At 40.2% G+C, this 14,595-nt stretch overlaps 1 protein-coding gene across 20 annotated transcripts in view; it reads right to left on the bottom strand.

Moving 5' to 3' along the window:
- The window catches only part of DNHD1 (dynein heavy chain domain 1), a 92,771-nt gene that overhangs the window by 48,548 nt on the left and 29,628 nt on the right, over nucleotides 1-14,595 (bottom strand). For 19 of the 20 annotated variants that reach the window (XR_006208426.1, XM_042958753.1, XM_042958746.1 and 16 more), the window contains 3 exons: nucleotides 9,203-9,457; nucleotides 8,956-9,093; nucleotides 8,766-8,817 (listed from right to left, as the gene is read on the bottom strand). Coding sequence is in view for 18 of the 20 variants with exons in the window: in XM_042958753.1 (XP_042814687.1) it covers nucleotides 8,766-8,817; nucleotides 8,956-9,093; nucleotides 9,203-9,457 (445 nt within the window). In the remaining 2 variants the exon portion in view is untranslated. Of the gene's footprint in view, nucleotides 1-8,765; nucleotides 8,818-8,955; nucleotides 9,094-9,202; nucleotides 9,458-14,595 lie in introns of those variants that run through there. The other variant, XM_042958759.1, reaches the window with a different exon arrangement.

Raw genomic sequence — 14,595 nt, 5'->3', positions numbered from 1 at the left:
TGAGCATCTATGGCTCTGTGCTGCCTGGCAAATTGGGATGTCACTGCCATATCAGCAGCTACAAAAGCACACTACCTCTGTTATGATCTCCTCCAGCAGAATGGATGGCATATGCGTTGGCTCTCTCCCCCTCTTACCTTAATTCTGAACTGAAATCTCTTGCAGATCTCAAGCACATACAACATCTAGCTATAAGGAGATCTGGGAAAAACTCCAGCCTCTGTGGAACAGAGGAAGAGGTGGCAAAGATGTTGAACATGCCAGTCCTCAGTATGTCTTAAGGAATATCCTTGAGCCTGGCTTTTCCTTTAACTTCTTAGAAACCGGCTAAGTGCCAATTTCAGTATTTGTGTTAAAACTTTGTGCAAAAAGGGGTTGATGGGCACCTGGCTGACTCAGTCAGTTAAGCATCCCACTTTGGCTCAGGTCATGATCTCACGATTCATGAGTTCGAGGCCCACACTGGGCTCTCTGCTGTCGGCACAGAGTCTGCTTCCCCTGTCCCCCTCTGTCCCCCTCTCTCTCTGCCCCTCCCCCACATGCACTCTCTCTGTCTCTCACACAAAAAATAAACTGAAAAAAAAAAGTGGGGGGAAGCATTGAAATGTTCAGAAATTAGATGCATAGTACCAACACCTAAACATACATCCCCCACCGCCCCCCCCACCAACAAGTCTCAGTTCTCAGGTCTCTTCTCTTCTCCATCTGTAGTTTCTAGGAGAACTCATCCAGTTTCATGGTTTTAAATACCATCTATTTGTTCTCAAATTTATGTCTAGTTCAGATCTCTCACTGAATCCCAATCCCATTTAAACAATTGCCTATTCCACATCTCTACTTGGACGTCTAACATGTACCTCAAGGGGCTTCTGGATGGCTCATTCGGTTAAGCATCCGACTTTGGCTCAGGTCATGATTTCACGGTTTGTGAGTTTGAGCCTATGTCAGGCTCTTTGCTGACAGCTCAGAACCTGGAGCCTGCTTCAGATTCTGTGTCTCCCTCTCTCTCTGCCCCTCCCTGGCTCACATTCTGTCTCTCTCTCTCTCTCTCTCTCTTTCTCTCTCTGTCTCAAAAATGAATAAATGTTAAAAATTAAAAAAAAAAAAAAAGATCTCTGATTTCTCCCTTACCCCAAACTACTCTACTTGCAGTCTTCCAACTTCAGTAAATGGAAACACATCCTTCCACTTGCTCCAGTCAAAAACTTGAGTTATCTTTGACTCTTAACCTAACATACAACACACCCAACCATCACAAAATCCCACTGAGTCTACATTAAAAATATATCCAGAATCCAACCAACTCTCATCACCATTACCACCACCTGCCCCCTTACCTCAGCCCAAGTCACTATTAGATTTTCAGTTAGAAGGGCATTACTGCAATGCCCTTCTAACTCCTCTCCCTGCTTTGGGCCCTTGCTTCCAACACAGTCTCTGCCTCACATAACATCAAGAACGACCCTTTAAAAATAATACTAGGAGGGATTCTGGAAAAATGGTGGGAGTGACAGCACAATTTTGAAATCTCTCCCAAATTCCCACATAAAAGGACATAAAAGTGACAGATCAATTAGACAGTAAAACCCCAAACCCAATGATAACATTTTAGTGAAAATGGGGCTAAGAGATCCTTACAAACCCCAAAATGCAAGTGGGTGGGGACAAAGCACCTACAGCCTCAAGAGTTACATGACATTGTCATTTGTAGGGGAGGAAGCAGAGGGGAATAAAGACACAACTGACAGACCTGAGACTAGGAAAACTCCAACACAGCCCAAAGGCATTTCCTGGGGATCAGAGGGCAAATCTGAGAACAGGAGGTGAAAGTGGAGGGAGTTTTCCCACTCCAAAAGCAATGAAGTCTGTAGGAGCTGAAGCAATCTATGCCCGATGGACTCCTGAAACCAACTGGCCAGGGTCCCTTCTGGGACAGAGCTTGACAAGAAGGAGAAAGTGCTGGGGGTGGAATTAAAACTGAGCAGAGTGGAAGCAATAGAGAAAAAGAGAAAAGGTCCAGACAAAACTGGGAGAGCAAAACAGAAACCAGGAAATCTCAGAATGCTGGCCACCAGTTTTTGAACACTACAGAAAAACAATAGAAAAGGAAACAGAGAGGTTAGAAAGCCATTTTGAACCTCACCTCTTCCTAAAAGTTCAGAAAAGCCATTTTTTCAAAGGTGAGCAACAGAAAAGTATCAACATCAAACTCGTACAAAACTTTTATAAGAAAAAAGAATCCGGACAGAATAACATCTTTTTTTTTTTTTTTAATTTTTTTTTAACGTTTATTTATTTTTGAGACAGAGAGAGACAGAGCATGAACGGGGGAGGGGCAGAGAGAGAGGGAGACACAGAATCAGAAGCAGGCTCCAGGCTCTGAGCCATCAGCCCAGAGCCCGACGCAGGGCTCGAACTCACGGACCGTGAGATCGTGACCTGAGCCGAAGTTGGACGCTTAACCGACTGAGCCACCCAGGCGCCCCCAGAATAACATCTTTAAAGACAATGGAAACATATCAAGAAACAGTAAAACAAGCCCATTGCAAAACAAGATAAAAGACACTAGGAAACTTATATAAGTCATGAAAGAAGAACACATATCAGAATTAGAAAAATTCAGAAATCATTTGATAGAACTCAGGAAATAATTAGAAATAAAGGGAAAAATCATTTCAGAATGGAAACTTAAAAGGAATTTGAGAGCAAAGAAACTTAACAGGTAATACCTTAAGAGAAATAAAATGTAAAAAAAGGATAACTATAAAATAAAAAGGAAATAGAGGTTTTTTTTTTAATTTCAAGATAAAGGGACAAATATTTGGGATAGATGATAAGGATCTAACATACATATAACAGGAGTCCCTAAAGAAAAAACCAAAGCAAGGGAAGAGATCAATACTAAAAAACTTCAAGAAAACTTTCCTGTGGGGCACCTGGGTGGCTCAGTCGGTTAAGCGTCTGACTTCAGCTCAGGTCATGATCTCGCGGTTCGTGAGTTCAAGCCCCATGTCAGGCTCTGTGCTGACAGCTCGGAGCCTGGAGCCTGCTTCAGATTCTGAGTCTCCCTCTGTCTCTGCCCCTCACCTGCTCACGCTCCATCTCTCTCTCTCTCTCTCAAAAATACATAAACATTAAAAAAATTAAAAAAAAAAAAAAGAAAACTTTCCTGAAATAAAAAAGACGTAAAATTACATTTTGAAAGAGCATACCTGAGAATACTGCCTCAGAATGTTCAATAACAAGCATACTCTACTAAAATTACTGAATTTCAAGAAAAAAAAGAAAAATGTTTCAGGCATCCAGGCAAAAGGGGAAATAAAATTTTGCTTCCACAAGCCCTTCCTGAGGAATCTAAAGAGAATTAGCTTCAGACAAACAAAATTACTGAGAGACTGATCAACACAGACTGCTTAAATACATTGTTGCTTGTAGAGCTAAAATTAAATGAGATTTTACTAAATATCAGTTACTAGAAGGGAAACAATATAGTATGAAATGATGCTGTGGAGAATGCTGGTAATTCTCTTGCTTGCCAGGTTTTGACAATGGAAGACTAGAACCTTGGAAGGCATGTTGGCTGACTACCCAATAGCTATTCCCTTCTCCCTTCTTCTGTGGTGGTAGAGTCCATCTTCCACGAGAAACTAGAAATGTCAGCCATTTGACTTTCCAGCCCTTCTTGCTGCTGGAGGTAGCCACATGACCTAGATTTTTACAATGAGATGTAGAAGTGTGTCTGCTGGGGAGTTTCTGGAAAAGATTTCCTTTCCTGATAAAATGTGAGAGTTAGAAAAAAAAAATAGTTTCAAACAGAGAGGGAGGCAAATGATAAGAGACTCTTAGATACAGAGAACAAACTAAGGGTTGATGGGAAGGGTGGAGGGGTGGGGAAATGGGTGATGGGCATTGAGGAGGGCACTTGCTGGGATGAGCACTGGGTGCTGTATGTAAGTGATGAATCATGGGAATCTACTCCCGAAGCCAAGGGCACACTGTATACACTGTATGTTAGCTAACTTGACAATAAATTATTTAAAATAATAATGATAATAATAAAACCTTTAAAAATATTTTTTAAAATCTGAGTCAGGCAGGAAGAGCTTTCCCTCCAGTGTTTGTTTCCCTTTCCCCTGATTTTGCTTAAGAATGGGATGCTTGGAGTTGGAGCTTGTCTTGCATTTATAAGGCAATAAGCCTAAGGATGAAAAAAAACTTTTTTTTTTTTTAGTTTAATCTATTTGAGACAGCCAGAGACAGCACAAGTGGGAGAGGGGCAGAGAGAGAGGAAGAGAGAGAGAGAATCCCAAGCAAGCTCTACCCTTCCAGCCAGTGCAGAGCCTGACACAGGGCTCAAACTCACGAAACTGTGAGATTATGATCTGAGCCAAAATCAAGAGTTGGATGCTCAATCAACTGAGCCATTCAGGCGCCCTGAAAAAACTTTTTTGATTACAGCCTCCCCTACCACACACACCACTCTAAGAGGCTCTGCCCTTACCTATAGCTAAAACCAGAAAGGAGCAGGGGACAGACGTGAGGAGCCTGATACTTGATGACATTTTTGAGCCACTGAAACAACCTGGAAGCACCTACCTGGAGACTTCTCATTATGTGAGAATTGTTTTCACTGTTAGGCTACTCTCAGGACTTCTGTTACTTCCAGCTAAAAGCATTCTCGGTGACTCAGAATTCAAACACATAAGCAAAGTCAAAAGACAAAGAGAAATAAAGCCTCAATGACATTGCCTGGGTGCTGAATCCAGCTCAGCCTGAATCCAGCTGCATCCATGTATTTTTTTAGTTATGGGAGCCAATAAATTCCCCTTTTTGCTTACGTAGCTCTGAGCTAGAAACATGTTATCCAAACCCAACTTGCATATTTAGGCCTACATAATGTAGGTTTATAGCCAATACAAGCATAGCTAAAGATTGGAGCCTCCTCTACTATACATACCCTTCTAAGAGGATCTGCTGTTACCTGTAGCTAAAACCAACTAGTTTGTAACACAACCCATTCCCCTTCCCAGAGCTAATGGATATGTGGTTCTCTCTATAGGGTAGGTTAAATCAATCATATTCCTTCTCTTGAAAATTTGAAATAAGTCAGTCACACATACAGGAAAACTTAACTGACAGATCATCTAGAGTCAAGGATGGGGTTGGTACCACAGGACGCCCAAGTCATTTGGAAGCAATAGTTATAAGGGAGCAGAAAGTTCAAAGAAAGCAGAGACAGCTAGTTTTAGGAGAGAATCAGGGGAACTGGGAAGAAGCACAGAGAGAAGTAGAGATAAAAGGATAAGCAGCAATTTGAGAGATGTGGCTCTCTTCCTGACTTTCTAGTCTCCATTTCTGTGAAGAGTGGTGCTATTACATCTTTTCTGCCTTTGAATTTGGTAACTTTCTGTTTTGTGAGCTCCAAAACACGAGACAAGGTTGAAGAACTATGATTGAAGGTACCAAGACCCACAGGAGCACTCAAGCAATACGGTGCGATACAGTCAATTCATGTGTGATTCTGGGCCATGGAAAGAAAAGCTAGTGTATTTTTAATACAACTTGGTGAATGCAATATCCCAACAAAACAAAACAGAAGTCACTAACAACTTCATAGCCAAGTGAAAGAAAGAGTCAAATAAAGCTTTCTTATGATAAGAAATATGATATCAATTAAATCAAAGAAACATAAATTACCTGTCACCACTGAGGGATTTGGGCTTCAATTTAAAATAGATATGTATCAGTATAATGTGTGTGTGTGTGTGTGTGTGTGTGTGTGTGTGTGTATAAGTCAACCTGGAGCTGCATTTTTAAATATCAATCTAACTGTGAAAAACCAAATAATGTAGACCTTTACTGTAGGTTTCCTTGAATGAGTCACTCAGACATTGAGTCACTTCACTCAGACTGCTGCTCAGTCCACAGAGCAGCAAAAGCTTCTCGTCAAACATATTTATATACTTTTCATGTCTTCAGTATTTCTTACAGGATGATTGGGAAAAAAGTGTCTCTTCTCTTCCATTTCTGGTCTAGTCACTGTTACAATGCTTACCTCTATTCTTCCTCTTGCTGGTCATACTCGTTATGTGTCACACTCCCAAGAGACCCTTTCTGCCACATGTAGCCCCTTGGCCAAAATATACAGTAAGGACAGTTTAATTGTTTACATTCTATCTCTACACTAACTTCAACACCACCCCAACCAAAACATACAGGAAAGAGTTTATAATAAAAATGGAGCAATCCTTTGTCCCTTCTCAGTGTAACAGATTTATCTTACCACAGATATCAAAAAGATACACTGATCTGGGTAAAGTTAACGTAAGAACCTTAAGTTCCTGAACTTGACACCTGCCAGATGAGAAGAATCATTATCTGATTGTATTTTCCTATTTTTAAACTGCTCAAAATTCCTGAAACGATTGTAAGGGTAACAATATTGATCATCTTTTTTTGGTTCTAGTACTAAGACTGTTCTGTGGAAAATGTTGGAGAATGAAGCTTAAAGACTGCAAGACATGTTGCAACTATGTTATTAGTAATAGATTGAGTCTTCTTCTAGGGGTCAGACTCTAGTCAGTGTGTAAGTTTCTACTGTAAGGGGCTGATTTTTCATGTTTGTATGTATAAGTAGAGCTACTGAAATTATTTTGTAATTTGGCTAAAACGATGTACACATTTTGCCTCACTTAAGTAACAAATTTCTCAGATAGATGTATGTTTCTTAAACACCACTAGTTCTGTTTTAACTGCTAGATATTTAGTTTTATTAAATACTACTCCAATTTTCATCAAGAATTTAAGAAAAATCCTAAATCAGAACTTTGGTTCTAGTTCCTCCATGATATTACTGTGATTTTCCATGTCGATCTTTTTTTTTTTTCCTTCAAATGTTGGTTTTGAAAAATCTCAAATATGTAAGAAAGTTTAAAAGTACTACAAACCCCTTTTACCCATCCACTTTGATTCAACAATTATTAACATTTTGCCCACATTGCTTTCATTTTCCTTTTCTCTTTCCGCAAAAACATTTGAAAGTAAGATAACAAGCATCAGGACATTTCATGCCTAAATGTACCGGTCCGTGGTGATCCTTTAAAAGTAGAAGGGATAGGGGCGCCTGGGTGACTCAGTCAATTGAGCGTCCAACTCTTGATTTCAGCTCAGGTCATGCATGATCCCAAGATTGTGGGATCAAGCCCTGAGTTGGGCTACTCGCTGACCGTGGAGCCTGGTTAAGAGTCTCTCCCTCTGCCCCTTCTGTGTGTGCTCTCTCTCTCTCACTCTCTCTCTCTCTCTCTCTCTCTCATTCTCTCTCTCTCTCTCTCTCAAAAAAAAAAAAAAAAAAAGTAGACGGGATAACCCAGGACATTGCAAGTGAATATTTTCACTTTCATTATAATTTAGAATAAAATTTTAAGGTTTTTGCTTGTTTTGCCATTCAAAGAAAAATACTACAATATACCAAAACATGAATTAGTAAAAAATATGAGAGAATAATGTGAAATTTCTGGTTTTCCTCAGTCCTTAATACTAATATTGCTAAGAAGTTACTATCTTTAGCATGTATCATTATGTGCTGAGCACTACACTAGACATATCACCTCTTTTAATGCTGCAAGTTAGGTATTTTAACAAAAATATCTAATTCCCATTTTACAGGCTAGTAAACTAATGTGTTTGGTTCTAGAGCCCTACCTCTTTCCACTGACCATGTAAAACAAATATCAATAGTCTCTACCATTTAACCTAGATTCGCTTGAGAACAAATATGCCCCAATTGGTGTGATTTGTAAAAGACATGTGCTACTTTCAATGAACCTTCCACTTCCTTGTCATCTATTTCCTAAAATTGACTTCATGTCTTTATTTTTAAAAAAATTTTTAATGTTTATTTATTTTTGAGAGAGAGAGAGAGAGAGAGAGTCAGAGTGTGAGCAGGGGAGGAGTGGAGAGAGAGGGAGACACAGAATCGAAGCATGTTCCAGGCTCCAAGCTGTCAGCACAGAGCCCGACACGGGGCTCAAACTCACACACTGTGAGATCATGACCTGAGCTGAAGTCGGAGGCTTAACCAACTGAGCCACCCAGGCGCCCAACTTCATGTCTTTAAATCATCCTGCTGAAAACATACTAGTTGAGTCAAGGCGGTGGTGGGGGTTAAATACTTACATGTCAGATGTGCCTGAATGCATGTAATGGTTTTATTTGTAACTGGGTTAGTATTGCAAATAAAGGAAATGTGAACATGTATTTCCTCCCTGATTGTTAACAAGTTTGAGGACTGAAAGCCAGTAATAACTGGTCACCATAATAGCTCAATACTAATAGACTATCTTACATGAAATGAAAAAGAGTTGTCTGAAATAAAGCAAATATCAAATAAGCAGAGTTCTTCAAGTAAGTACAAATTTACTTGGCAATCAAATTTAATAGTAAACAAAATGCCATTCTGACATTAGAGAGTAATTTCACGGATTTTGAATGAACGAGAGGAAGGACAATGTACTTACATTCTTTTACACACCTCTCATTCCACTCAACTGGATGCACACACATGCACACAAGCACAGGCATGAGTGAGCAAAGACACACCCACACTAACCCCCGCCCCCCACACCTGTGTGCAGTACCCAGGTCATAGCTGCTCCCTCCACACCTAAGGCCTGACTCTGTGGCCATGCCATTGGCACTGTGCATGTGACTCTCCCTGCTCCTTCCACCCTTCCTACTCCCCTGCCTGTGTCTCCTTACTTAAATACCTTCAGAAATCAAGGAGTCCCAGGGGGTCTTCAGGTCTGTAGATTGCATTACCTTCACACCAAGGCAGGTAGAGGGGGGCAGAAACAGAAAACAAGGAACTAAGTTCAGACCAGGCTGAGAACTTCTGATTACACAGGGGATTAGAATTGGGAATTCCTGCAGCCAGCCCCCCTGCCCAGTCCAGAATACCTTCAGGACAGAGGCCTTGACAGACTGCAGGCCCCCAGTTAGAATCTGGATCATGTTTTCAATACGTGGCTCATGAGACAGCTGGCCACAATCGTCAAAGACCAGCTCTGCTGAGAGAAAGGGATTCTGCCTTGGGGCCTGTCAAGAAAGGTCAGGACAGCTCGTGGGGCTACAGGTCAGTATCTGCTGTCTGCCATGTGGCCTTGACTGCCTGTCCCGCCTCCACACATGCCATCCACTCCCTTACCTGCAGGATGTTGGCCACGAAGGAGGTTATCTCCTCCTCTATGATAGACACAAGGTTCTGGCCAATCATGTGGTCCACCAGGCGGGCCAACTGTCCCAGCCGCAGCAACCACGCCTCTGTCTGCCTCAGCTTCTGCTCCAGCTGCTGGCCCTGTTCCTTCTGAAGATCCACCGAGAGTTGGTCAGTCCTGATCCTCTTGCAGTTTTTCAGCCGCTCCTGCAGGCCCTGTTGCATGTGATACGTATCCTCGTGAACCTGTCAGAATAGAGAGTGGAAAACTCACTGGACAAAGGGAAAAGAAAACAAACTGGCTACCCGCTGGCCTGTGCAAAACTCTTGGGTCTCAGAGTCTGAAACCTAGCACCTCGATATACCCACGGAAGGCTGCTTTTTGGTAGAGATTAGCCCCCGAAATCCTTTAGTGACCAGAGAAGATGCAAAATGGAGAACATACATTGAGAGGCCACAGTGCTAATTTGATAGGCCAGGCCTGTCTGCTAAAGGCCTCAAGGATCGAACTCAGAGAGAAAATGTGTGTGTGTGTAAACAGAGAAGCTTACTAACACACAGGCTACACAAAAGAAGAGAAAGATTGGATAAGTAGGGCAATAATTCCAGGACACGGATTCCAATCAGCAGGGCTGGGAGGTGTGGCCTGCTGGCTAGCATAATACTCCTTACGTGACAGCAGATGCTGCCTCAGGGCACTGACAGAGGCTTTCCACTGGGGGATGAAGAATGTGGGATAAAAGTCTAAGAGCCTCTTGGTGGCTCTTTCTCACATCTGGGAGGTTGCTGACAGTTGCCACCTCTCAGGATTTGTCCTGTTGAGGAACAGAGGGGAGACACCAGGAAGACATGCTTGGCCAGATGGACCTTCTGTCCCTGAAGCTCTCCTGTCTGTTTTGATGCTCAGTAGACTCTGTGATTAGATTGTATTCTGCTCAACCTGAGCTCAAACCCCAGTCTTCTGAGACCCAGACATAAGGCACTTGAGGCCTGAGCCACACATCATACACAAATGTGCCCTTGGGCTTGACAAGAGGTTCTCTTTCACGCTCTAGAAATACCCTCCATACTTTGAGTGCTTCCCACTTCACAGCCCATAGTGCGACGCATCACCACTAGCTAGTTACTCGTGTCACTCGTGCACTGCACTGGCAATTCTACAAGGACAAGGCCTCTGTCACATCTTATTGCATTTATTGCTTCACATAATGCCTGGCACAGGTGGTTCCACAGGACATATAAAAAGAATGTATCTCTCAAGCTGAAAGGGCTTACTGAGTGCCAATTAGGATAAAACCATACACAAAGCAACAATAATTACTACACAAGTATGTAATCAGTATACATTTTTAAAGCCTCACCACTAAGGGGCAATATCTTCAATACCTTCAAAGTTCTGAGGAATTTTTTTAACCTGTAATTCTGTATCTAGCCACAGTATCACACTGAAATTTGGGGATGAATAAAGACATTTTTAGATATACAAAGACTCTAAACATTTACCATCCACAGATTCTCTCTGAAAAAAATGAAACAAAACAAACAACAGTATATTTTTGACAGAGGAAAATGAATATAAGAGCTACAAGAAGCTTTGATGAGCAAAGACATTTGTAAAACATATTGCCAGGTCTAAATGAGCAGGCTACAAAACAAGAATGTTCATAACAATCCAGAATTAAATTCCAGAAGATCTGAACATAAGTGGAATAGGGAGGGTGGAAGGTGGGGAGAGGAAGAGAGGAGAGAAAGGAAATTAGAATACAGTAAAGGTTCTTATTCTGCTAGGGAGAAAGACATGGATACAAATGCACACTTGGCATTCATTCACTCAAAACACTCGCTGAGCACCTACTATATGACATAACCTATAAGAAGCACTACAGATATATCAGTGAATGAAACAAATAAAAATCCCTACCCTCTTGGAGGTGGGGGGAGAAATACAATAATATATAATATAATAATATATAATAATAAATAAGTAATTTATATTCTATATAAAAAGGTTATAGGTGCTATGAGCAAAGGAAACACAGAGTAGAAAAAGGGGTCAGGGATGCTGGTGATAGTGGGGGTTTGCAAGTTTAAATAGGGTGACCCAGAGAAGGCCTTCTTGACAAAGTGCTTTTAGAAAAAGACATGAAAGAGACATTGTTATAAAAGTGTAAATGGAACAGCTACATCTTTTGAGCAGGTGTATACATTTCTTACATATGGATTCAGCTGCAAGTGAGTGAAAACTGGAAAAAAGTGCAGTTTAAGCAAGTAAAAGGTTTATTTAACGCAATAAGAAATCCCTTAATGGTATATTGGCCCAACAGTATCGATAAAAACAACACTCGTTTTGGGGCACCTGGTGGCTCAGTCGGTTAAGCGTCCGACTTTGGCTCAGGTCATGATCTCACTGTTGGTGGGGCTCAAGCCCTGCATCGGGTTCTGTGATGACAGCTCAGAACCTGGAGCCTGCTTTAGATTCTGTTTTTCCCTCACTCTGCCCCTCCCTCACTTACACTCTGTCTCTCTCTGTCTCTCAAAAATAAAACATAAAAAAAAAAAGCTCCTTTTATGTTCCTTCTCCTCCATCTTTAATATGACTTTTGCCTTTATCATTGTGTAAAAGCTTCTCTATCACCAAAAATTTCATCCAAGGGTCAGACAGTAAGTCAGGAGTAAATGCTCACTATGACATCCCGGTTAGATATGCCTCTAAAAGTTTTCTTGGTGACTTCCACTTAATGTTTCATTGCCCTGAACAGAGTTAAGTGGCTTCCTCCAGCACAAGTTTATGAAAAGAAACAGTCAAGATTCTAAAACTAAGAAGGATGAATAGGCATTGAGTGGTTCCTGGGCAACTATGAGAAAAATAAAATGTATAACATCCAAATCATTAGAGGACGATAATGGCAACAAAAATGTAAACAACCCACCAAGAGACAAGAAACACAAGGAAGAATCAACCAGAAATTGCAGGAAATAGAAAACATCAAAATAAGATGGAAAAAATAAGTCCAAACCTATCAGTCATCATAATAAATGAGATAAATCTATTGCGAGACATAGACTCTCAGACTAAATGTCTTCCAGCTATTTGTAAGAGATACACATAAAACAAAATAACAAAGGAAGGTTGAAAACAAACTAATAGAAAAAGATACATGGAGCAAATGCCTGATGTAGTTTACCTCAAACAAAAGAGAACTCTAGCAGAAAAGTAGTAACAGAATGCAGACTTTTCATAGCAATAAAGTCACCAAGAAATACTATTATGAATCTTTATGCATACAACATGATTTTGAAATACATGTTGCAAAATGAAAGAACATCAAGGAGAAATGAACAAATCTATAGTCATAGGAGGGGATGTTTTTAACATGCATCTCTCAGAAACTGAAAGATAAGGTGGATTAAAAAAATTATTGTGGTCATAGAATATTTGCACAGAACAATGAGTGAGCTTGGTCTAATATATACATTTTCTTAGACTGAGTTCCCTAGAAGAAGAGCCTGAGAGAGGAATTTGGGGAAATGTGATTTATTAAAGAAATGATCCTCAGGAAACAAACCTCCAAGGGAAAGCGGGAAGCAAAACAGGAAAGGGGAAAGTGCCAAGCAAGAGCTCAGCAAAGGCTGTTCTTGTTCTGATGTGGAGGGGGAGGTGGCTTTGGAATGAAGACCCTATTGTACGGCTGTCCCACCATGAGACAAGGAGCCAAAAAGAAGGCAGAGGAACTGTGACATATGAAAGAGACTATGGAGAAGTGACCATTAAATGCAGTGCACAATTTTGGACTGCATCCTGAAACAAAAACAAAACAAAACAAAACAAAACAAAAAAAAAACAAAAAAAAAGAAAACAGTTATAAAGGACATTTTTGGAATAATTCGCAAATTTCTAGGAAGGACTATGGGTTAGATAACAAAATAGTATCCAAATGAAATCTCCTGATGTTTGATCATTGCACTGGAGTTGTGGAAGAAAATGTCCTTGTTCTTAAAGAGAAACACACTGGCATATTTAGGGGTAAGGGAACTTACCATGTGCAACTTAAAACTCTCAAATGGTTCAGGAAAATAATGTATACTTACATAGAGAAAGAAAAAGAGCAGAAATGATAAATAAGACAAACTAATAATCTGGGTAAAAGGTAAGTGAGAGTTTATTATACTATCCTTGCAACTTTCCTAATAAATTTGAACTTATATCAAAATAAAAAGTTATACAAGAAAGAAGTAAGAAGAAAAAAAGAAAATGGGTTTGTCCCAGTAATGCAAAGCTGGTGTAACACCAATTATTCACCATATTAGACTAAAGGAGAATAATTCCCATAAACGTTTAAACAGAATCAGAAAAAAAAATCACTGGACAAAATTCAACACCCATTCGTGGTAAAACCTCTTAGCAAACTAAGAATTGATGGGAACATCCTTAAAAATTGATAAAGGTTATCTACCAAACACTCACATTTTATATCATTATTTATTTAGTGTTTCAAATCTATTTTAGTTATTTAATAATGCTACAATTTATTGGGCAGCAGCATGCTTTTATTAGCACAGAGTACAGGCTTGGCTCTATAACAATTCAGTTACCATTTGGGATGATTCCTCCTTCTCCCTCTCCGCTGCGCCACCCCTCACCTTTGGGGTGACTGCCAACAGGGACAAGTTCCATTCCATTCCACACAGCAGCACAGAAAGTGGCTCTACATGTTGCATTTGCTTGTCTTTTCACTTTTCCTATGGTGCTTTTTAAAAAGTTAATTTTAATTTTTTTAATGCTTATTTATTTTTGAGAGGGAGATAGAGCATGAGTTGGGGAGGGGCAGAGAGAGAGGGAAACACAAAATCTGAAGCAGGCTGCAGGCTCTGAGCCGTCAGCACAGGGCCCCACGTGGGGCTCGGACTCACGAACCATGAGATCATGACCGGAGCCAAAGTTGGATGCTCAAGCAACTGGGCACCCCAAAAAGTTAATTTTAGTACAGACAAATGTCTTGATATTTTATGGTTTACACTTTTTAATATCTTAAGAAACCCTGAGATAATAAACATGTGATACGGTCTTCTGAAAGCTTTTTGGATTTTCTTTTCACACTTAAGTCTTTTATATACCATGAATTAATTTTTGTGTATGGTGTAGCAACTATTAGAAAACAATAATGTTTTAAAATACCATTTACAATAGCAACAAAAAGATACCAAATATCTAGTAATAAGTCTAATGAAATATATTCAAGACCTCTATAGGAAACCTATAAAACCTCAGTAGGAGAAAGTAAAGAAATCAAAATACATGAAGAGATCCATGTATATGAATTAGAAAATGAAATATTAAGATATCAATTCTCCCTCGAATTGATATACAAATTTAAAACAAGCCA

This window comes from Panthera tigris, chromosome D1 (genome assembly GCF_018350195.1).
Source record: "Panthera tigris isolate Pti1 chromosome D1, P.tigris_Pti1_mat1.1, whole genome shotgun sequence".
In the NCBI taxonomy this organism is placed as follows: domain Eukaryota; kingdom Metazoa; phylum Chordata; class Mammalia; order Carnivora; family Felidae; genus Panthera; species Panthera tigris.
Note: the sequence above shows the minus strand (reverse complement) of the source record. Positions and strands in the feature narration are given on the sequence as shown.